This window comes from Engystomops pustulosus, chromosome 2 (assembly GCF_040894005.1).
Source record: "Engystomops pustulosus chromosome 2, aEngPut4.maternal, whole genome shotgun sequence".
Lineage (NCBI taxonomy): Eukaryota > Metazoa > Chordata > Amphibia > Anura > Leptodactylidae > Engystomops > Engystomops pustulosus.
In genome coordinates this window covers 202,635,623-202,659,049 of record NC_092412.1, presented here as the reverse complement: position 1 = coordinate 202,659,049, position 23,427 = coordinate 202,635,623, and the positions used below count along the sequence as shown (strand labels likewise).

Here is a 23,427-nt window from a genome sequence, read left to right as displayed (position 1 = left end):
GGTTGGGCAAATATTTTCACAGAGGGCACTACCTTTTTGAGGTAGCACTGGGGGCAATGTTTTCATTTCCCTAACCTTGAAAACTTACATATATGTTTCTTGTTAAAAATATTTTTGATAATTATACAAGTCTGTACTGTATTTTATGCCCTTGGAAACAATAGCAGTAGACCACCCAGGGGTGGTGCTTAAATATTTCAGTATAGACCAAATATTCCTAAGGTTGCCACATTGGTAGTGAAATATGGTGGGGGCTGTATAAGTTGTTTTAATAACAACATATGAGATGTGATACCAGGTCAGAAAATGTTGTTTACAAAAATAAATCATATATAAATATATATACACACACACACACATATTATATATATATACACAGAAACAGAAATCACAAACATATTCGAATCCAATGAAAGTTGGTCCCATTTAAATCATTTATTTCCTCATCTTTCACACAATGATTTCCCTTTGAGCCATCATCCTTCAACACGTAGTGCTTTCTGATAAGTCTTTATTGCCTGTATAACAAGTTGTATGTTGTGTTGCAGGTGTCCTCTCTTGCTCCTGTGGATATTACATTGATAGGACAAGGAGAACATTTAGTGAGAAATAAACAACAAAGACCTTATAACATTATACTTTGAAATGTAACCACAGCTTGTCCAGACCTTTTATGTAACACCACTGGGGAAAAGCTCAAGGCGAGAACATATCACCTTTTATATAGACATTAGAAGAAGAACCAAACAAGCAGTAGCTGGAAAACAACAATTGTCAGCTTGTGTTTATTATTAACTGTCTCCTGGCCAGGAATATTGAATGGTCCACCTTATATTTCTGCTTTAATTTGTGTTTAGTTGTATCACGTGGCAAGTGGGAAAAACACTCAATTGTTTTCTGATTGATTTCTTAGTATAATGTATGTTAATTATACTTCTAGAATTCTACTGTATATTGTTATTTATTGAACTCACAAAAAGAATGCATTGTCTGCATTATATGTATCAGATAAAGCTAGACATGAGGCATATTCTTTTCCAAACAGTTTTATTTTGTGATTTTAGGTTTATTTCACTTTCTTAAAATGGTTCACACAATATTTTATAAAATTACAATATTACTAAGGACAGAATACACCAAGAGAATTCACTAGCAGAGATGAGCAAATCTATTCATTGGTTCGGAGACAAAAATACATTTCAGACATATGTATCAAATTCAAATCTTTTTTGAATCACTTTGGACAACTCCTACAAAATTGTAGCTAACTACTGCTGTCATTGTTTTCAGAGCTTACGGAAGGTATTTTGGGCAAGAAAATATTTCAAAATTCAACAAAACATTTTTTTTTAATGAGAACGAGAGGGGTTTCATTCCAATTTCCAGGGCTAATGGTGCAATTTTGGCTTGGAACAAATTCAGAAGCGAACCTAATTCTTTGAAAAATTTAACAATGTTTCTACTAATAGAGTATTGAATGATTTGTTCATCTCTACTAGCAGCCAACCCACAATCATTTACAGTAGCAACAAAGTATAATGGATTTGACCACTTGGCCCTTTTTTGTTTTTGTGTCTAGCTTTTCACTCCCCACCTTCAAAAATCTTTAACTATTTTATTTTTCCAAGTACAGACCCGTGTGTGGGCTTGTTTCCTGTGTAAAAAATTGTATTTAATATTCCATGTCATGTAGAAGGAAATGGGAAAAATATTCCAAATTTGGTGAAATTGGAGAAAAAAAAACACATTTGTGCCATTTTCCTGTGAGCACTGTTTTAGCGTTTTTCACTGTGTACACCAAATGACACCCGTCTTTTTGAGTCAGTATGATCACGGAAATACCAAATTTATATAGGTTTTATTGTGTTTTAATGTTTTTTTGATTAAAAGCTTTTGTACAAAAGAAAAACCAAGATGGCAACGCCCATGCAATATGAAGCAAATGCCCAGACTATTCATGAAGAGGGCTCAGCCTGTGATCCCTCTCTATCCTTGTGGCCTTCCACTATATCACAAGTCATTAAGGGTTTTAACGAATGACATACACGAGCTACAAAAGAGAAATAAATGAATAAACCTGCAGTGTAATGTGGCATACATAATGGCTATTTAACTCGCTGAGGTCAGATGGTATATCCTGAGGCATATTTTGATTGCCATGATGCAGAGTTTTCATAATCTGGGTGAACTTCTGATGAAGGCCTGCTCTGTTTGGCCATGGTCTTAAAGAATTGTCTAGCGTTAAAAACTATGACTGCTTTCTTCCAAAAAACAGTCCCAAATCTGACCATGGTATGTGCCAGTATTAAGTAATAGCAATAGTAAGTTGCAATCCCACCTACTACCCATGGTTAAAGTGTTGAGCTGTATTAGAAAGAAAGCTGTGATGCATCTGTACAACCCATTAAAGAGATTTCCAGGAAATTACATTAATGACCTTTCCCTTAATATCGGCTATCATTCTGTAAAGACTGTCATCCCTAATCAAACTGCAAGTACATTGAAGGAATGGAGCATAAATAGAGATGTAGAGTGAGGCACATGGTGCTAGATGGTTTATAAGAAGGAAGGAATATGATGGGTTTGAATGTAGAAGTAGGGGTGGAGTAGCGGGGCTTTTTTTGTCTTGATCCCCTCCACAACAGTAGTGATCTGCGCTTTGTCTGCACTTAGGAACTTATAGCCGAGGCACAATTGTGACATAACTGGTCGTGATTATATCAATATTAGAAGCAACCCAAGAAAAGCAAACTTTTGTACGGCGACAAAAAGAACAAACTGCATCTAAAAGTAGTTGACTAGTCAAAGTGCATTCACCCAAACAAATTAGGAAAATGTGAGGAGTGCAATGGGTATGACAGACCCCCTAAAATTCAACTGATAAGTCATCAATATTCAGTCATCAATAAACCCAAAGTTATGTACATTATGCAGATTTCTTATTTTCAGAGCAGCACACTTGCCAGTAAGAGTGAGGCCATGTTACATATCATTAAATGCATTCATTTTATAGTCTCTTGGCAATATTTACATCTAATTTGAAATGTCTTTACAAAGAAAGAGAAGAATTAATGTTCATCATAAATACATAAGCAATAAAAAACTGGTAACTCCTCGCTTATGAGCTGCAGACCGCATTGTGCATAATTACAGAAAGGCATTTTATGTTCTTATAGAAAATAAGAAAAAAAAATGATTTATGTGTTTCATTTTAGGATCACACCGATATTCATCTTGGTTTCACACCTTATATTTCACAGCACAGATTCTGATTCAATGCCGTGTGAATTTATATCTTAATAAATGCACTTGTTTATTTTTATTTTAATGCTGTAATTCCGATGACATGAACATGACTGTGCCAGCCTGTAGGTTTATGTTATCTTATTAGACACAGTCTTTAGTTTGGTTATAACTTTACATTTTCTAGGCATCATTCTTCATTTCTTTGGTACATTACTGAGGTAGGATTTCAAAAGCTGTTGGTTATAGTTAATGTATTTTCAATTGATTGATAAGGTTTCAAACCTTGTAGTACAGCTATGTTCAAAAAGCTACGGGAATACAGAGGAAAGCAAACACCCTTGTGCTCCTTTTATGAAGCTGTAGACACTAGGGGGCAGATTTATCATATGCTGGTGCTAAGTGCGCCCCCCCCCCTGCTATTGGCACCTGCTGGATTTACCAGGAGGCTCTGGACTCCAGATAAACCCGGCCAGTGGCAGACCTGCACCAGCTGGGAAATTCTACACCAGCTGTGGCACAGAATTGCATCAGTCTCTGAGCCTGAATGGGTGCAGACTATTGTTATTGTGCAGGTGCAGGGCAGGAAAGCCTAGCACAGCCTACTTTGCCATCGGCCAGGCTTCCCTCCACCCTGTTCCAAGTGTGTTTACACCATATTCTAGGAATTGCGCCTATTACAAGGCTGGTACGCAGATTTAAGGCATAAAAGACCTGATAAATCTAGACCTATGTGTTTACTAAAATAAATTGTTATGCTCTGTAAAGGGGTCTGACATGCAATTTTTTTTTTGTTGGACTCTACATCAGACATAGAGAGAGGTACAGTATGGACCCAGAGAGATCTTTTAAAGAATTAGTTGAGTTTGCAAAATTGATCACCTTCCAACTGGCTAATGTTTGTTAGTGCTTCTCTACTTGGTTTATGGGGCTGTGTGTGCTTGACTACTGCTCCATTCAGATGGCGCTCAGTCATGACCTTGTAGCTTTAGGAAACAGTTGTTGGAGGTTAGATATTCTTTGCTGGAGGTCTCTGAAGTTTGATAGGTGATAATTGCTATAGATTTGAATACCTCTTTAAGAATTGTGCTAATAGGCCTTCATGACGCAAACATTTTTTTTTTGTCATTTGTGTGCTATCTGTTGAATCAATGCATAGCAGACAAATTCATCTCTATGAGCTCATACACACGGATGTGGTTTCCAAAGCCCTGTGTGTGAGGAGGCTGCCGAGCCTCAAAACTTAAAGCAAGTTCTATTCCTGCCGATGTTTGCAGCTTACTCAGTCTCTATTGGGGTCATATGCATGTGAGCGGACCTTATACCACAATCACATATAGGTGGCATACAGCGGAATGAAAATCTGTTGTTTGCCTCCCATGAAATGTGCACGTAAGTATGCATGTAACTTAAAATAAGGTATGACTTATTCACTTTATTGGCATATTTACCAGTAGATATGCTCTGATAAGCATATTTCAATGAATAGCTGCTAGGCTATTAGACCACATTACACATAAAAATGTGTAACTTGGCTAATAGTTTCTAAGAAATAATACAGTGGACTCGTGTGTCAATTGGATATTTGAGCCAACCATTACAGCAACCCCTAACTAACTAATTGTTGAGGGACCTAATGGACATATAAAAATAAAAGATATAGACATATGAATACAAAATGCTTTGTTTATCCAGTTTGTGAGTAATATAAAATAAAATACCCCAATGACCCAATTTTTTCTCCCCCAGAATCCAGTCAACAGTGATCTCTGTTGACCGGCTACCAGTATGTGATTGTTACAGCCAATCAATGGTTTAGTGGTGACATACTGTTCTTTTTATGTTATGTTGTATCATTCAGGGCATTTTTATTGTTTTCCAAACATCCATAATTTATTAGTCAAAAATCCTGATGCTGAAATGATCCACTATGGAGGTAAACTGCTTGCTTCATACCAATTCTCAGCTTGTAAAAGTTTCACAGTATCTTGAAATCCATCTTGAAAAATAAGCTCCATCTTGTTCCGGCTTGGTGGAAACAATGTTTGATTCAGTCTTCGAAAATTGGCAGCTGATATCTGTGGCAGAAGTTGAAATGAGGACAAAGAAGCTAAATTACTTCCATTTTGTCTAACCATTCTCTAGTCACGTTAAAATGTTACAATGTAATACACTGCAAATTTTTAATTGCAAACTTGAGATTTTTACAATATGCGCTAAATGAAGTTAATGGTGTACATTGCGTGTTCATGCAGGTTTTAATTAACATTTATCTAAATGAACACCATTTTAATTAAGAATGAAAAAACATTATATTTTTTTACATTTTAGAAAATTGATAAAGTTTACAAATATATGTTATAATACACAGAATTCCTATCCTATATGAAAAATAGAAAAATACCGTCACCATAGCTTCTTCCATTTTTAATTGCAAACAATTATCACAATACAATTTTATTTAGCAATTCTTTTGAACTAATTTATCATGTAGTCTACAGTTCTTCTATGATTGTCTTTTGTTGCAAAATATAATGTGTACATATGCAGAATATACCTTACATAATTTTTACACCCTTTTACTGATGTCATCGGTGTCATCTCCCCTTTTCCACTGTGATCTGTAATAGATCTCTTGTGTAAGCCAATCTTCCTTCTCTTTTGTAACCATTAGTGAGGAGCGAACCCAGGAGAGTTGAGACATGACCCATGAACTTGAAAAATCTTTTTGGGTCCGGGTTAGTACCTAAACCCTCAACAGTAACACCCGTGATTGATGGTGGCACATTCACAGGTGTTAACACAACTGCCACTGTCAAAGCCACCAGGGGCACTTAAATCTCATCCATGTTATAGTGTCACCTTTTGTAGGAGGATCAGCGCTCCTCATTACATAAGTGCTAATTTGAAAGCAGCATTTAAAGAGATAATCGGTCGCGGGTCTTATTGGCAGAGGGTTAGAGCTGAACGCAGACCTGAACCAGAACTTCTAACTGTTCTGGTCCAGTCAACAGTAGTAATCATATGTGGTCACTATTGGACTCTACCATATGGGGCACAGTGTGGCTTGCCTGGTTATACTATAAATTCATGATTTCTGGCACCAGTTCTTCATGAATCTGGCACTCCCTGAACTGGCCCTAAAGAGTGCACCACTTTCTTTTTCTGCTCTACCTTTATCCGGCGCACAGTCCGACTGAGCACCGGAACTCCCCCTTATTTGTTTTGCGTGATGCATAGTGCAGCTGAGCAACAAAATGATTGTGTGTGACACAGTTGTGGTGTAGACACCTCTTAAATACCTGTGGAAGCAGTTTACGCTAGAAAGAACATGCAAAGTCTGACAAAAAAACTGGTGCAAAGCCCTCAGTAAATATGCCTCTATGTATTTTATCAGTACATGCCAGCCATGTATGTTGGTGTTAAAGGTGTTGTCCCAAATTTAGGGCTTATCCCCTATCCACAATACAGGGTATAACAAGGTGATTGTTGTGGGTCCAACTGCTGATCATTAGATCACGAGAATAGGAGAAGCATGCACCCTGCCGTTCCATTCATTGACTATGAGAATGCTGATTAAATGAGTGTACAATGCAAGGCTATCTCGAGCACTCCCAAAAACTATAACAGACTTTATTGAGAAAATTGTGTGGCATTTTGTTTCTGGGTTAGGGTTGATTACCTCCGTGTGATTACACGGATATTGTGCTCCATACACCTGGCAATAAGGTAACCTCTTGATTGTTTTCTCATATAAGCGGGACAGAACCTTGGCACCTTCACTACCCCTGAGGAAGTCACGGTGGCGTGACGCAGCGTGTGGGGTCTCCCACCCACATTTCTCTTCTCTCCCCCCGCCTGACCTATCTCATTCACTTAGATTTTTTGAATTTCTACTTGTCTTATTTGTGAGGTATTGTACATATTGTTTTTCAGGACTACTTACATATTGCTTGTAGAAATAGGGGGTTATCAGAGGGTTTTGAGGAAGTGGTATGGGTTGCTTCTGGGTTTGGGACTTGGTTCCCTCTCCCAGTGGGAGTTATTGTGCCGTATTGTGACACATTTTTAATTGCTTTTATTCTGTGTGTGTCTCTATTTTGCTTTTGATAAATTTTCTCATTTTGTATGGGCCGCTTTCGTGCATCCCCTTTCTCTCTTTTTTTGCATACAGTGTCTATTTGGATGCATTTGGCCTCAGTACACACCTTTTATACTCTTTCTGCTGTACCGTTCCTCTTTTTGTGGTTAAAAACAATAACGGAGTGACAGTGATCATGCTCGGCTTGTGACTCCTTCCACACATTATTGAGAAAGGCATACCAGTTCTCTGGATTGCAGGGGTCCCATTCTCATGATTGGTGGGGATCCCTAGGGTTAGACCCTCACTAATCACCTTACTATTCCCTTTCCTGTGGATAGAAAAACTTAGGCAAGTGAACATTGTCCCAAGTTTCTTTGTCTTTGGTCATGATAAAGAATAGTGGAGGTCTGGAATTGAGCCTGCATAGTAATTTTGCATGATATAACCCATTGAGCCCCATAACTTACATAATACATTTAGCCAGTTTAATTATGAAATTATTTTTCTTGATCTCCACCAAGAATCTAACAGCATTGAGAACAGAATGGTACACAGAAAGAGCAAGTAATCCTGGGAAATATTTCTACTGAATTTTCAGTTAATCTGCACCATTGGCTACTAAATTATTAGAATTGTATAGGACTGTTATACATGCATGCTGTATATTCAAAATGCATAAAAACAATACCTGTATTTTCTGTTTACCAATATTAAAATACACATCAAAAGGGTCATTATCCTTTGGGCATATATCTTGTCGACCACAAAATGGTGATATGGTTATTGTTCGCCCCATGGGCAAGACAGGAAGGCTGTTTGTGAAACCTCCATCGAACCATTTCTGTAAAAATACATAGCAGAATATGGGGCATGAACAATTTCAAGACACAATATATTAATGGTTTGTTAGACTTGCAGGATAGATAATTAAAATCTAAAAAATGTTCTCCAACTACACAGTTATTTCCAACTAGGAAAAAAAAGTGGGTTATTGTATTTTCTCTGTGTTTTGTAAACGAAGTATATTATATAATATATGTATAGCAAAATCTTAAATTGCACCTTTCACCACATTTTTCACAAAAACATTTAGCGAAAAGCCCTATTAACAAAATGCCACCCTCCGTTTAGCTAAAAATTGTCTCTCATACATCCCCATAAAATGAACTTTTTGCAATCCTTCTGGGTATCAGACGGGGTGTTCCCCCCATCTACTCCCCCCCCCCCCTTGCCATAAAGCTCCTCATCATTCAGCACTTCATGTCATGTGACCAGGATGATGCCATCTAAGGTCCTTTAACCTGTAACATTAGATAAATACATGAGGTAGATGTTTATGTTACGGAGTAAAGCAAATGTTACTGGGTAAAGGACCTTTGATGACATCACCTGAAGTGCTCAATGAGGTAACAGAAAACTCTCTCAATGTTCTAGCAAGACACCATGTAAAACACTTGACACAGCCTTTTCTACCTCTAATAATAAGTAAACAGATCTGTATATGATCTGTATATACCTATGAATCCAAACAGATTTAAAATCTACACATTTAAAAAAGTTCTATCTGCCAGATTAAAAGAAAATCTACAATACAATAAAAATTTATACAATAAAAGATAAAAATCTATATATGTGATTTCAACCCAAAAGATTTATTGTAGTGCAATATTTTGTTACAGGGTTTTACTTACAGTTGGCAATTTATTTCATTTATAACAAATTACGATTATTTAGCTCAAACTAGAAGCTTACACTGAAAACCTACATGAGCATGCAGAGATTGCTTGCTAAACTTTTTAAAACCTATAAATCATTACAATGGCACTACACATTACATATTGTAATCAATTCACACTGTAAAATTATTCACATTAATAAATGCACATTGTGCAATAGCCTAATGATGCATAACAAATGCCTGTCGATTCTACTGGGTCTTAATTATTGTGTACTTTAGACACTGTTGGCACTTGTGTAGTAGTCAGATCATGAAATCTTTATGTTTGTGTTTGGTATGTACTGTAAAATTCATGCCATCTGCAAAACACAAAATGATTAATAGAATATCCTGTGTACAATTTCTGAAAAACCAAAATATGTGTTATTTTTAGGACTTTTCACAACAGTTTTGCAACCTCGGTTCTCAGTGTATGTATATATTGTACATGTATAAAAATGCATAAATTCATAAAGAATAAGATATGCTTTGAGACAATAAAAATATAGGAAAGTTAAATACACAATATAAACAAGAAAGATGTAAAAATGTATCTATTCATTAAGAATTGTAAAGGACTAAAATTAACAGAATGAAAAAAGGTCCGTTAGCAAAAAGGACACTGCATTAAAAAAACGCCAAACATTAGCCGGCAAGACATGCTAGAGAAAATAAGTCAACATAACGTACATAAAGAATATGGTATTACTTAAGGTTGAAGAGCATTCAAGTTGTGACTCAGACATACAAATCAGTACCTGCCAAGATAATACAACAGAGGTAACAGCAATATTAAGGATGCAAAGAGCCACTGATAATAATAGATGTACATACTGTATGCGGAAAATAACAGCCCTCCCAACAGGTATGTGATTTCTCAATTTTAGGTCTAACTTCAAAATTTAAGTTTGGATTACAAATAAGATATCCAACCCAATATTCAACAGCGGTATTCTCAAGTTATATAAGGTCTGTGGAATTTGGCAATTACATTGTACTAAACGACTAAAGTAAATTACATGATGGTACAGGTTCTAGCAAATCTCTTGATATTGTAGGACATGTCCATAGTGATCAGATTACAGTCCTCACTATTAAAGACAAAAGACTCTATAGCATCTGATTGATGGTTCTGGTCAACAAATCCAGGTATTGTTTGTGTTACATCATGGGGAGCTATCATGAGGATTTAGTCCCAAAAACTGTCACCAAGCCAGTTAAAGGGTTACAAAGGAGTCCTTCCATAATAGACATAGAAAAAGAACTTTGAAAATATTTAGAAATTATTTGCTCAAAGTCACAGAAGTGGATAAGAGTAATACTAGGTTCTTGACTTGAATAATGCCCCTCGGGGCCTCCCAACTTGTGATGATATAACTGATTTATAGGACATTATTCAACCTAGCAGGGGATAAGTGAGCTGTTGCTTTCTCCATCCTTGGGGCTACTTACAGGTTATTTGAATACTCCAAGGTTGTGAAACAATACATCTGCAGTAACTAACGTTAGTCAATAGGTGGCAGTACAGTAATAAACTGCCCATAAGTAAATGTAAATATTGTTCTAGGTTGCAAAGTCTTATTACAAGTAATTACTGGGGCATTTTAGACTCCTACAAGCCTGACTCTTTTGGTTTTTGGTGGAGGGTGAGATCCAAAATAAAAACGGTTGCTGTGCAGGGGTGTTGGAGAGGGCCGTGTGCTGGATGGAGGCCAGAGCTGAGTCAGGACACCCCTGAAGCTCAGAAGGTAAAGCAACTACATGAAAGAAAGACCTCAAGTACATGTAAGTATGGCTTGGCTGCATCTACGTAGAGCATTTGGTAATACACAAGTTATGTAAGGGACTCTTACTCTGAAACCTTATCTGAAAAGCCTGTCTTTTAAGTTGAGTACTGGAACAAGGCCTATAAAGGGGAAGACTGCATTTAACCGTGCAATACTTAGGGTGTTTTTAAAGGACTTGCGTCTATCAGCGGTTCAAGTAAGGTCTCATTCAGATGGGCGTTTTTATTTTTTTGCGGATGGCATTAATTCCTATAGGTCTGTTCGTACATCCTGTTTTTTTCATGGATTTGCAAGCAACCAACTGGGGAGACCCAAAAATAGATTAAATACCCATCCATTTTTTTTTGCAGATATGAAAAAAATGGATGACATGCGGACTTGGAAAAAAAATGCACATGCACATATAATACAGAATGCACATGGCCATCACACATGCAGCGGACACACTCATCTGAATGAACCGTAATAGTGGGAGTATAGTGTTGGTTTGCTGCAATATTCTGTAGATTGAATTTCTTCTCTGTATACATTGCTGCATGCTTTCTCAGGTCTCACTTTATTACTTTACTTAGTAAAAATTATCCTGGGAATTTAACCCCTTACCGACATGTATGTCATACGTATGCTACCCCTGTTTGAGAGGGCTCACGGGCTAAGCCCTCTCCATAAAAGGTGGATCTTTGCTGTAATGACAGCTGGTGTTAACCCTTCAAATGCAAAGCTGCCAGAGGAATTAAAATCCTGGCGGGGGCTGGGCGACGCCATATTGGATTCAACTACCATCCCCCTGTGAAGTCATTGTGGGACGGCAATCAGTTACTATGACAGCCTTGGGTCTTACAAAGACCTGATGTTGTCAGATTTTAGTACATTGTAATAAATGATGGAATAAATCTCCATATACTGCCATACTATGGTAGGACCAATCAGACAACCTAGGGTTAAAGTACCCTAGGGGGTCTGAAAAATAGTTAATAAAGAGTAAATTGAAAAAAACTTAAACATTCAAATCACCCTTTCTCTAGAACCGATATAAATAAACAGTAAATATCACAAACATGTTAGGTATCGCTGCATCCTAAAGCGCACAATCAAAATACAATAACAGTTTTTACAGGTGTTTAATAGAGATGAGCGAACAATAAAATGCTCGGGTACTCGTTATTCGAGACGAACTTTTCCCGATGCTCGAGTGCTCGTCTCGAATAACGAACCCCATTGAAGTCAATGGGAGACTCGAGCATTTTTCAAGGGGACCAAGGCTCTGCACAGGGAAGCTTGGCCAAACACCTGGGAACCTCAGAAAAGGATGGAAACACCACGGAAATGGACAGGAAACAGCAGGGGCAGCATGCATGGATGCCTCTGAGGCTGCTTAATCGCACCATTATGCCGAAATTATGGGCAACAGCATGGCCATGACAGAGTGACAGAATGAAGCTAGATAGCATGTAAAACATCCAATAATTGACCCTGACACTATAGGGGACGGCATGCAGAGGCAGAGGCAGCGGCAGCAGGCTAGAGAGTGGCATGGCGACATACCCTAATTGGACTCAGGCTTCAAACCAATGGGTGTCAGAGAGGAACCAAAGGAGGTGAGCAAGAAGCGCTCAAATAATATCGGTACATGATAAAAGTTTGCCAGTATATTTTGTGGATTACACAGCAGGGTGGCGACAAAGTTAACATGGAAGCCATGAAAACAACCCAAAATTCTGCCTGACACAGCTCGTTTGATAAGGGGACCATGTATGCTTACAGTTCATGCCAGTCGCTGCACTGGCTGCCAGTCTCCTTTCGAATACAGTTTAAAATAATAATAACCCTCATCCATAAAGCTCTGTATAATGCTGCACCCCCCTACCTCTCCTCTCTTATCTCAGTCTATCGCCCAACCCGTGCTCTTAGATCCGCCAGTGATCTTAGATTAACCTCTACCCTAGTGCGGACCTCCCACTCGCGTCTCCAAGACTTCTCTAGAGCTGCACCAATTCTATGGAATGCTCTGCCCTGGACTATCAGACTAATACCTAACCTCCAAAGTTTCAAACGTGCTCTTAAAACCCATTTCTTTAGGCAAGCCTATAACACTCATTAACTGCATGAAGTTTTAACTCTTCTACTAACCCGTCCTGTGTCGTCCTCCCATCTGTTATCCAGCAACCAACAGGCACCAGACTTCTCTGCAGTCCCATTCACCCTGGACCTGGTATATAAGATGACGGCTGAGTGGTTCAAGCGACAGCAATTCCATTTATTATATTTTTTTCTATTCCCTAAGAAGAATGGCTTGACCATTAAATATTCTTTTACCTCGTGTTACCCCATCATCTTCATAAACCGTAAGCTCTGGCGAGCAGGGACCTCACTCCTGTTGTTCCATACAAATGTTGTGCTCTGTTACATTACATTTGTATTTGTTTCCTATGATTTGTAAAGCGCTACAGAATATGATGACGCTATATAAATAAAGATTATTATTATTATTATTATGGAGGCAGTGAACTAGTAGTAGATTAAAGGTGCTGCAACTATGTTAGTTGGATCTTGGGATGGAGCTGGCGCTCTGCAGCCAGGCGAGCTTTTGCCAATCCAAGCCCCTGTCTCTAGGCTACTCCCCAAACAGCACTTCTAAGAACCTTTTGTATAAGATCAAGTGTAGTAGCGTTCTTATAAGTTTAGGATATGGCGGGTGAGGGGAATGTAAACAGATGCGCAAGAAGCGCTGAAATAATATCCCTAAATGGTAAAAGTTTGCAAGTATATTTTGTGGATTACACAGCAGGGTGGCGACAAAGTTAACAACTTTGATGTGGAATGCCCTGTAATAGCTCTTGGGCGGTGTGCCTTTTATCGCCTAGGCTCAGCAGTTTCAGCACCGCCTGCTGTCGCTTAGCGACGGCACTGCTGCTGTGCCTAGAGCTACCGACTGATGGCGCCATGCCCACGGATGGTAATTCGGAGGAGGAGGAGGTGGAGGAGGGGTGGGAGGAGGTATAGTAGGCCTTTGAGACCTGGACCGAGGTAGGCCCCGCAATTCTCTGCGTCGGCAGTATATGACCAGCCCCAGGGTCAGACTCGGTCCCAGCCTGCACCAAGTTAAGTGTAGTAGCGTTCTTATAAGTTTGGGATATGGCGGGTGAGGGGAATGTAAACAGATGCGCAAGAAGCGCATGATGCGCATGGAGCTGGCGCTCCGCTGCCAGGCGAGCTTTCGCCAATTCAAGCCCCTGTCTCTAGGCTACTCCCCAAACAGCACTTCTAAGAACCTTTTGTATAAGATCAAGTGTAGTAGCGTTCTTATAAGTTTAGGATATGCCGGGTGAGGGGAATGTAAACAGATGCGCAAGAAGCGCATGATGCGCATGGAGCTGGCGCTCCGCTGCCAGGCGAGCTTTCGCCAATTCAAGCCCCTGTCTCTAGGCTACTCCCCAAACAGCACTTCTAAGAACCTTTTGTATAAGATCAAGTGTAGTAGCGTTCTTATAAGTTTAGGATATGCCGGGTGAGGGGAATGTAAACAGATGCGCAAGAAGCGCATGATGCGCATGGAGCTGGCGCTCCGCTGCCAGGCGAGCTTTCGCCAATTCAAGCCCCTGTCTCTAGGCTACTCCCCAAACAGCACTTCTAAGAACCTTTTGTATAAGATCAAGTGTAGTAGCGTTCTTATAAGTTTAGGATATGCCGGGTGAGGGGAATGTAAACAGATGCGCAAGAAGCGCTGAAATAATATCCCTAAATGGTAAAAGTTTGCCAGTATATTTTGTGGATAACACAGCAGGGTGGCGACAAAGTTAACAACTTTGATGTGGAATCCATGAAAACAACCCAAATTTCTGCCTGACACACCTCGTTTGATAAAGGGACGATGTATGGAGGCAGCTATATGGACGACTTTTGGAGGTAGCAATGGAGACAACGTGTGGAGGCTGCTATGGAGACAATTTAATTTGGATAGTGCCTGTATGTGGCAGTCCCAAACATTTTTCAAACCAGAGGAGCAGGTAGGTGGCCCTCCAGTAAAATGGAATAGATTGAGTGCCTGTATGTGGCAGTCCCAAAAATGTTTCAAACCAGAGGAGCAGGTAGGTGGCCCTGCAGTAAAATGGAATAGATTGAGTGCCTGTATGTGGCAGTCCCAAAAATTTTTCAAACCAGAGGAGCAGGTAGGTGGCCCTCCAGTAAAATGGAATAGATTGAGTGCCTGTATGTGGCAGTCACAAAAATGTTTCAAACCAGAGGAGCAGGTAGGTGGCCCTGCAGTAAAATGGAATAGATTGAGTGCCTGTATGTGGCACTCACAAAAATTGTTTCAAACAGAGGACCGGGTAGGTGGCCCTCCAGAAAAATTAAATGCATGAAGTACTATAGCAAGAGCCAGTGGGCCCTGTCAAAAAATAGCCATTTTCCTCTGCTTTACTGTACAAAGAGGAGGAGAAGGAGGAAAATGAGGAGGAGGAGGAGTGGATCAATTATTCAGGTTGAGCTTCCTTCACCTGGTGGAGATTGGAAATTCTGAGAAATCCAGCCTTTATTCATTTTAATAAGCGTCAGCCTGTCAGCGCTGTCAGTCGACAGGCGTGTACGCTTATCGGTGATGATGCCACCAGCTGCACTGAAAACCCGCTCGGACAAGACGCTAGCGGCAGGGCAGGCAAGAACCTCCAAGGCGTACAGCGCCAGTTCGTGCCACATGTCCAGCTTTGAAACCCAGTAGTTGTAGGGAGCTGTGTGATCATTTAGGACGATGGTATGGTCAGCTACGTACTCCCTCACCATCTTTCTGTAAAGATCAGCCCTACTCTGCCGAGACTGGGGACAGGTGACAGTGTCTTGCTGGGGTGACATAAAGCTGGCAAAAGCCTTGTAAAGCGTACCCTTGCCAGTGCTGGACAAGCTGCCTGCTTGCCTACTCTCCCTCGCTACTTGTCCCGCAGAACTACGCACTCTGCCGCTAGCGCTGTCAGAAGGGAAATACTGTTTCAGCTTGTGCACCAGGGCCTGCTGGTATTCATGCATTCTCACACTCCTTTCCTCTGCAGGGATGAGAGTGGAAAGATTTTGCTTGTACCGTGGGTCCAGGAGAGTGAACACCCAGTAATCGGTGCTGGAATAAATTCTTTGAACGCGAGGGTCACGGGATAGGCAGCCTAGCATGAAATCTGCCATATGCGCCAGAGTACCAACGCGTAAGAATTCACTCCCCTCACTGGCCTGACTGTCCATTTCCTCCTCCTCCAACTCCTCCAACTCCTCTTCTTCTGCCCATACACGCTGAACAGTAAAGGACTCAACAATGGTCCCCTCTTGTGTCTCACCAACATTCTCCTCCTCTTCCTCCTCATCCTCCTCCACCTCCACCTCCTCCGATATGCGCTGAGAAACAGACCTGAGGGTGCTTTGGCTATCAACAAGGGAATATTCTTCCCCTGTCTCTTGTGACGAGCGCAAAGCTTCCGACTTCATGCTGACCAGAGAGTTTTTCAACAGGCCAAGCAGCGGGATGGTGAGGCTGATGATGGCGGCATCGCCACTGACCATCTGTGTTGACTCCTCAAAGTTACTCAGCACCTGACAGATATCAGACATCCACGTCCACTCCTCATTGTAGACTTGAGGAAGCTGACTGACCTGACTACCAGTTCTGGTGGAAGTTGACATCTGGCAGTCTACAATCGCTCTGCGCTGCTGGTAAACTCTGGATAACATGGTCAGTGTTGAATTCCACCTCGTGGGCACGTCGCACAACAGTCGGTGAGCGGGCAGTTGGAGGCGGCGCTGCGCTGCCCTGAGAGTGGCAGCATCTGGGCTGGACTTCCTGAAATGCGCACAGATGCGGCGCACCTTCGTGAGCAAATCAGACAGATTGGGGTATGTCTTGAGGAAACGCTGAACTATCAGATTTAACACATGGGCCAGGCATGGCACATGTGTCAGTCTGCCGAGTTGCAGAGCCGCCACCAGGTTACGGCCGTTGTCACACACAACCATTCCCGGCTTGAGGTTCAGCGGTGCCAGCCACAGATCAGTCTGCGCCGTGATGCCCTGTAATAGCTCTTGGGCGGTGTGCCTTTTGTCGCCTAGGCTCAGCAGTTTGAGCACCGCCTGCTGTCGATTAGCGACGGCACTGCTGCTGTGCCTAGAGCTACCGACTGATGGCGCCGTGCCCACGGATGGTAGTTCGGAGGAGGAGGTGGAGGAGGGGTGGGAGGAGGAGGAGGCATAGTAGGCCTGAAACACCTGGACCGAGGTAGGCCCCGCAATCCTCGGCGTCGGCAGTATATGAGCAGCCCCAGTGTCAGACTCGGTCCCAGCCTCCACCAAGTTAACCCAATTTGCCGTCAGCAATATATAGTGGCCCTGCCCGGCAGCACTCGTCCACGTGTCCGTGGTCAGGTGGACCTTGTCAGAAACGGCGTTGGTCAGGGCACGGATGATGTTGTCTGACACGTGCTGGTGCAGGGCTGGGACGGCACATCGGGAAAAGTAGTGGCGGCTGGGGACCGAATACCGAGGGGCGGCTGCCGCCATGAGGTTGCGAAAGGCCTCGGTCTCTACTAGCCTATAGGGCAGCATCTCCAGGCTAAGCAATCTGGAGATGTGCACATTAAGGGCTTGGGCGTGCGGGTGGGTTGCACTATATTTGCGTTTCCGCTCCAGCGTCTGGGGTATGGAGAGCTGAACGCTGGTGGATGCTGTGGAGGATCGTGGAGGCGACGATGGGGTTTTTGTGGCAGGGTCCTGGGCAGGGGGCTGACTAGCAGCTGACACAGGGGAAGGAGCAGTGGTGTGCACGGCCGGAGGTGAACGGGCTTGTTGCCACTGAGTGGGGTGTTTAGCATTCATATGCCTGCGCATACTGGTGGTAGTTAAGCTAGTAGTGGTGGAACCCCTGCTGAGCCTGGTTTGGCAAATGTTGCACACCACAGTCCGTCGGTCATCCGGTGTTTCCTTAAAGAACCTCCAGACTTCTGAAGATCTAGCCCTCGCCGCAGGAGCCCTCGCCACGGGAGCTTCACTAGTTGACACATTTGGCGCTGATGCACCAGCTCTGGCCCTGCCTCTCCGTCTGGCCCCACCACTGCCTCTTCCAACCTGTTCTGGTCGAGGACTCTCCTCCGTCTCAGAAGCACTGTGTTCACCCGGCCTCTCAACCCAGCTTGGGTCTGTCACCTCATCATCCTCCGATCCCTCAGTCTGCTCCCCCCTCGGACTTCCTGCCCTGACAACAACTTCCCCACTGTCTGACAACCGTGTCTCCTCATCGTCGGACACCTCTTTACACACTTCCACTACGTCAAGAAGGTCATCATCACCCACAGACTGTGACTGTTGGAAAACCTGGGCATCGGAAAATTGCTCAGCAGCAACCGGACAAGTGGTTTGTGACTGTGGGAAGGGTCCAGAAAACAGTTCCTCAGAGTATGCCGGTTCAAATGCCAAATTTTCCTGGGAGGGGGCAGACTGGGGGGGAGGAGGCTGAGGTGCAGGAGCTGGAGGAGTGGCGATTTCGGTGACATGGGTGGACTGCGTGGAAGACTGACTGGTGGTGGACAAATTGCTCGAAGCATTGTCAGCAATCCACGACATCACCTGTTCGCACTGTTCTGGCCTCAACAGTGCTCTACCACGAGTCCCAGTAACTTCAGACATGAACCTAGGGAGTGTAGCTCTGCGGCGTTCCCCTGCTCCCTCATCAGCAGGTGGTGTCTCACCCCGCCCAGGACCACGGCCTCTGACCCCTGCAGTAGTTGGACGCCCACGTCCCCGCCCTCGTCCTCTACCCCTAGCCCTCGGGTTAAACATTTTTAAAATGAGAGTTATAACTTTATTTTTTTTTTTACTTTTTTTTGTTTTTTTTTGTGTTTTTTTTTTTTTGTGTTTTTTGTTTTTTTTTGAGTTTTTAAAACCAAACAATGCTATCCTATTGCTATGGCTATTTTCTAGCCAAGTATCAAAGCACACTACTATGCCAGATGAGATGACACTGAGTTAGTGCCTAATTGAAATCCAACCCCTACTAAATTTTCCCACTTCGGTCTTTGCTATGGATATGTGCGTCACTAAGCGCAGAACACAGCGGTCGCAAGTCTCACTACAAATTGCTCAGAATTGGCTAGTACATGCACTGCAGAAAGTACAGCCACCAGCAGATCAACCAGAAATCAAATATATAGAACGCTACTGTATGCGTAAGTAAGCTCTTTGTATTCTCCTATGGCTATTTTCTAGCCAAGTATCAAAGCACACTACTATGCCAGATGAGATGACACTGAGTTAGTGCCTAATTGAAATCCAACCCCTACTAAATTTTCCCACTTCGGTCTTTGCTATGGATATGTGCGTCACTAAGCGCAGAACACAGCGGTCGCAAGTCTCACTACAAATTGCTCAGAATTGGCTAGTACATGCACTGCAGAAAGTACAGCCACCAGCAGATCAACCAGAAATCAAATATATAGAACGCTACTGTATGCGTAAGTAAGCTCTTTGTATTCTCCTATGGCTATTTTCTAGCCAAGTATCAAAGCACACTACTATGCCAGATGAGATGACACTGAGTTAGTGCCTAATTGAAATCCAACCCCTACTAAATTTTCCCACTTCGGTCTTTGCTATGGATATGTGCGTCACTAAGCGCAGAACACAGCGGTCGCAAGTCTCACTACAAATTGCTCAGAATTGGCTAGTACATGCACTGCAGAAAGTACAGCCACCAGCAGATCAACCAGAAATCAAATATATAGAACGCTACTGTATGCGTAAGTAAGCTCTTTGTATTCTCCTATGGCTATTTTCTAGCCAAGTATCAAAGCACACTACTATGCCAGATGAGATGACACTGAGTTAGTGCCTAATTGAAATCCAACCCCTACTAAATTTTCCCACTTCGGTCTTTGCTATGGATATGTGCGTCACTAAGCGCAGAACACAGCGGTCGCAAGTCTCACTACAAATTGCTCAGAATTGGCTAGTACATGCACTGCAGAAAGTACAGCCACCAGCAGATCAACCAGAAATCAAATATATAGAACGCTACTGTATGCGTAAGTAAGCTCTTTGTATTCTCCTATGGCTATTTTCTAGCCAAGTATCAAAGCACACTACTATGCCAGATGAGATGACACTGAGTTAGTGCCTAATTGAAATCCAACCCCTACTAAATTTTCCCACTTCGGTCTTTGCTATGGATATGTGCGTCACTAAGCGCAGAACACAGCGGTCGCAAGTCTCACTACAAATTGCTCAGAATTGGCTAGTACATGCACTGCAGAAAGTACAGCCACCAGCAGATCAACCAGAAATCAAATATATAGAACGCTACTGTATGCGTAAGTAAGCTCTTTGTATTCTCCTATGGCTATTTTCTAGCCAAGTATCAAAGCACACTACTATGCCAGATGAGATGACACTGAGTTAGTGCCTAATTGAAATCCAACCCCTACTAAATTTTCCCACTTCGGTCTTTGCTATGGATATGTGTGCCACTAAGAGCTAAACACAACGGTAGCAAGTCCCCCTGCTAATTCCTCACAAAATGGTACTAGATGCAAATTAAAATAAAAAAAGTAGAACGTTATTGTAGCCCTAAGAAGGGCTGTTGGGTTCTTTGAGAATCACTCCTGCCTAACAGTAAGCTAATAGAACACCCTAACGCTTTCCCTGACCAGCAGCAGCTCTCTCCCTAGCGGCATCCAGACACAGAATGATCCGAGCAGCGCGGGCAGCGGCTAGTCTATCCCAGGGTCACCTGATCTGGCCAGCCAACCACTGCTATCGACGTGTAAGGGTACCACGTCATGCTGGGTGGAGTGCAGAGTCTCCTGGCTTGTGATTGGCTCTGTTTCTGGCCGCCAAAAAGCAAAACGGCGGGAGCTGCCATTTTCTCGAGCGGGCGAAGTATTCGTCCGAGCAACGAGCAGTTTCGAGTACCCTAATGCTCGACCGAGCATCAAGCTCGGACGAGCATGTTCGCTCATCTCTAGTGTTTAACCTTGCAACGGAAAATAGTGCCAAAATACCAATATAATATATTCAATAAAAAGTGATCAAAAGGTTGTACAGTCCTTACAATGGTAGCATAGAAAATGATATCAAGTCGAAAAAAATGACACCACCCACAGCTCTGTAGACCGAAGTATGAAAAAATTATTAGCGCCAGAAAATGGCAAAATTAAGAATTTTTTAAATTTTGTACAGGTTTTAATTTTTGAGAAGCACACAAGAAACTGGTGCAAATGCATTTTGTCACCAATATCACCCCATTATTTTCCACTTCCAAGTACACGGCATGGAATATTAAACAACATCACTTTGAATTTAATTCTTTACGTAGAAAAAAGCCCACATACAGCTCTCTACATGGAAAAATAAAAAAGTTATGGATTTTTGAAGGTGGGGAGTGAAAAATGAAAATGCAAAAACCAAAAAGGGCCTGGTGGTTAAGGGGTTAAAGTGCTGAAAGTCTATGTTGCATTGTGTACTTGCTGAACCTGTGAGATCAGCCCTTGGCTCTTACAACTTTGTTAGGGCTTATTCATAGGGACATGTCCGCTGCACAGACGCAATAATTGCGAAATCTGATGTGTGATGGTGTCCACATCAGTTTTTTTCACATCCGCATGTTATTTATTTTTTCACATTTACAAAAAAAACGCATGTTTTTCGAATCTATTTTCTGCACAAACCAGCTGGTTGCCTGGCAATAATTGAGAAAAAAAACGGACTGCATGTGGATGGCAAACGTATGCCGCCGTTTCTTTTTTTTTGTGGATACATTGACTTCTATGGAGGTCCCAGGTCTACTGCATGCTGCATGAATAAAAAACAATGTGTGAATAGAACCATAGGAATCAATGGGTCAGTTTGACTTTTGAAGAAAAAAAAAAGCACCATAAAGGTTATTTTAACAGAGTATTCAAATTTTAACATGTCTCATGTTAAATCCCATGAGCTGTATCAGAAAATGACCTTATGCATCCATATGAACTCCCAACGATCGGGGCAACACATCAGTGCCAGCATAACAGTTGTTGGCTGGTGTCTTCTGTTAAATAGAGCAGACACCTGCCCTGTATGGAGAGGGCTTAGCCCCGAGTCCTCTCCATACTACCTTAGCCTCTTAGCGACAGCACATTGTATGTGTATGTAGCAAAGAGGTTAAAAGTTTTGTTGCAGTGAAATTGTACATTTTATAAAAATTTACTTCTCAGCTTGTCATCGTGTACTGTGGTTAATAATTTAGGATATAATGCCGTATTTTTAGAAGATTGCACATTTTAGCAGTTGAGGTCAAATGGGTCATGCATCTGTGGCAGCATATAAATCAATAAAAGTCATAGTCACTGTATTGATCATTACCTCTCCCTTGTACTCAACAGCATTGACCCCAGCATACAGAGGAACATAACAACTTGCCAAAAGTACCTGCCAGAAATCGAAAAAAGGTTTTGTAATGGTCAATTCAATAAAGCACAAAGCAATAAAATATGATTTTCTATCTAGAAAGCAGCCTTAACCACCTTTACTTTAGTGCAATTACAAGACATTACCACAACCATCCTTAAAATAGAGCTTTTCGAGCATTAGGTGCTACTGTGTATAGTACTTTTTTAAACAAGAACAGAAATTGCAGTCTTGAGCTATGCAATATAGTTAGAGGTGATGAACCTCGCCATTGCCTTGTTATATAAAAGGCATAAAATAGTAATAGGCTGGAAATTTCACACTAGTTCTCGGGTCCTTTTTTAGTCACTTTGTTATACTTGTTAGCAGCTAAAACACATTTTTTCCACTTTAAGCTATAGCTACAATTCTGCATTATTCAGGTTATAGCAGTGTCAAAAAGAGATGCTTAACCTTGGTTTTTACTTTTTTTTTTCTGCTTCGTTTTTCTGGAAGAGCCCTTCGCCTTTCTTGGAGAAATTACTGCATTAATGTTCTCTAAAGCCATCTGCTCAGTTATATTACATCAAGTGAAACCCAAATAGTTTTTTCATTTTATGTGTGTTATATATAGCCATACACGTTTAAATATATACATTTCATTAAAATATTAAATTATACTTAAGTAAAAAAAAAAATGTAGACTTGGTATTTTATAAGTGCAAAGCGACTGAACAGACTCCCCAAAACTGCCACTTATGGTATGTCCATGAGATGTAGTACTTCACTAAAAGGAGATCTACCACTGGCTCCAGATAGTTTTTAGGTAATTAGACTTACATGCAGTGGCGTAACAATCCTTTGTGGGGAGGGGCCCGGGGACTCGCAAGCCCAGCTCAAACGCCACCCGCCTCTCCCGCACCACCGCCCGAACTCTGTGCGCCCGCTCGCCCCCACCCCCCAGCCAAACTCCGGCCAGCCCACCCACCTACTTAAACTCCGGCTGTCCCACCCACTCTGCCCACCTACCTAAACTCTGGCCGGCCCACTCAATCTCCCGCTCGCCCGAACTCTGTGCGCAATCCCCCGCCCTGCCCGAACTCCGTGCGCCTGTCAAGCCGCCAGCCCGAACACCCGCCTGCAGGACCGCCGGCACGCACTCCTGCCTGCTAGCACAGCCACCACCTTGGACACCCAAACGGCAAGTA

General features: G+C 42.1%; 1 protein-coding gene across 6 annotated transcripts in view; it reads right to left on the bottom strand.

Moving 5' to 3' along the window:
• Window positions 1-424: 424 nt before the first annotated feature.
• The window catches only part of PNPLA4 (patatin like domain 4, phospholipase and triacylglycerol lipase), a 44,408-nt gene continuing 21,405 nt past the window's right edge, over window positions 425-23,427 (bottom strand). For 3 of the 6 annotated variants that reach the window (XM_072137847.1, XM_072137844.1, XM_072137845.1), the window contains exons 5-8: window positions 22,196-22,261; window positions 8,016-8,168; window positions 5,200-5,321; window positions 425-564 (exon numbers count right to left, since the gene is read on the bottom strand). In XM_072137847.1, coding sequence (XP_071993948.1) covers window positions 477-564; window positions 5,200-5,321; window positions 8,016-8,168; window positions 22,196-22,261 — 429 coding nt within the window. In that variant the 3' untranslated portion in view covers window positions 425-476. The other 3 variants (XR_011853333.1, XM_072137849.1, XM_072137848.1) reach the window with 3 other exon arrangements.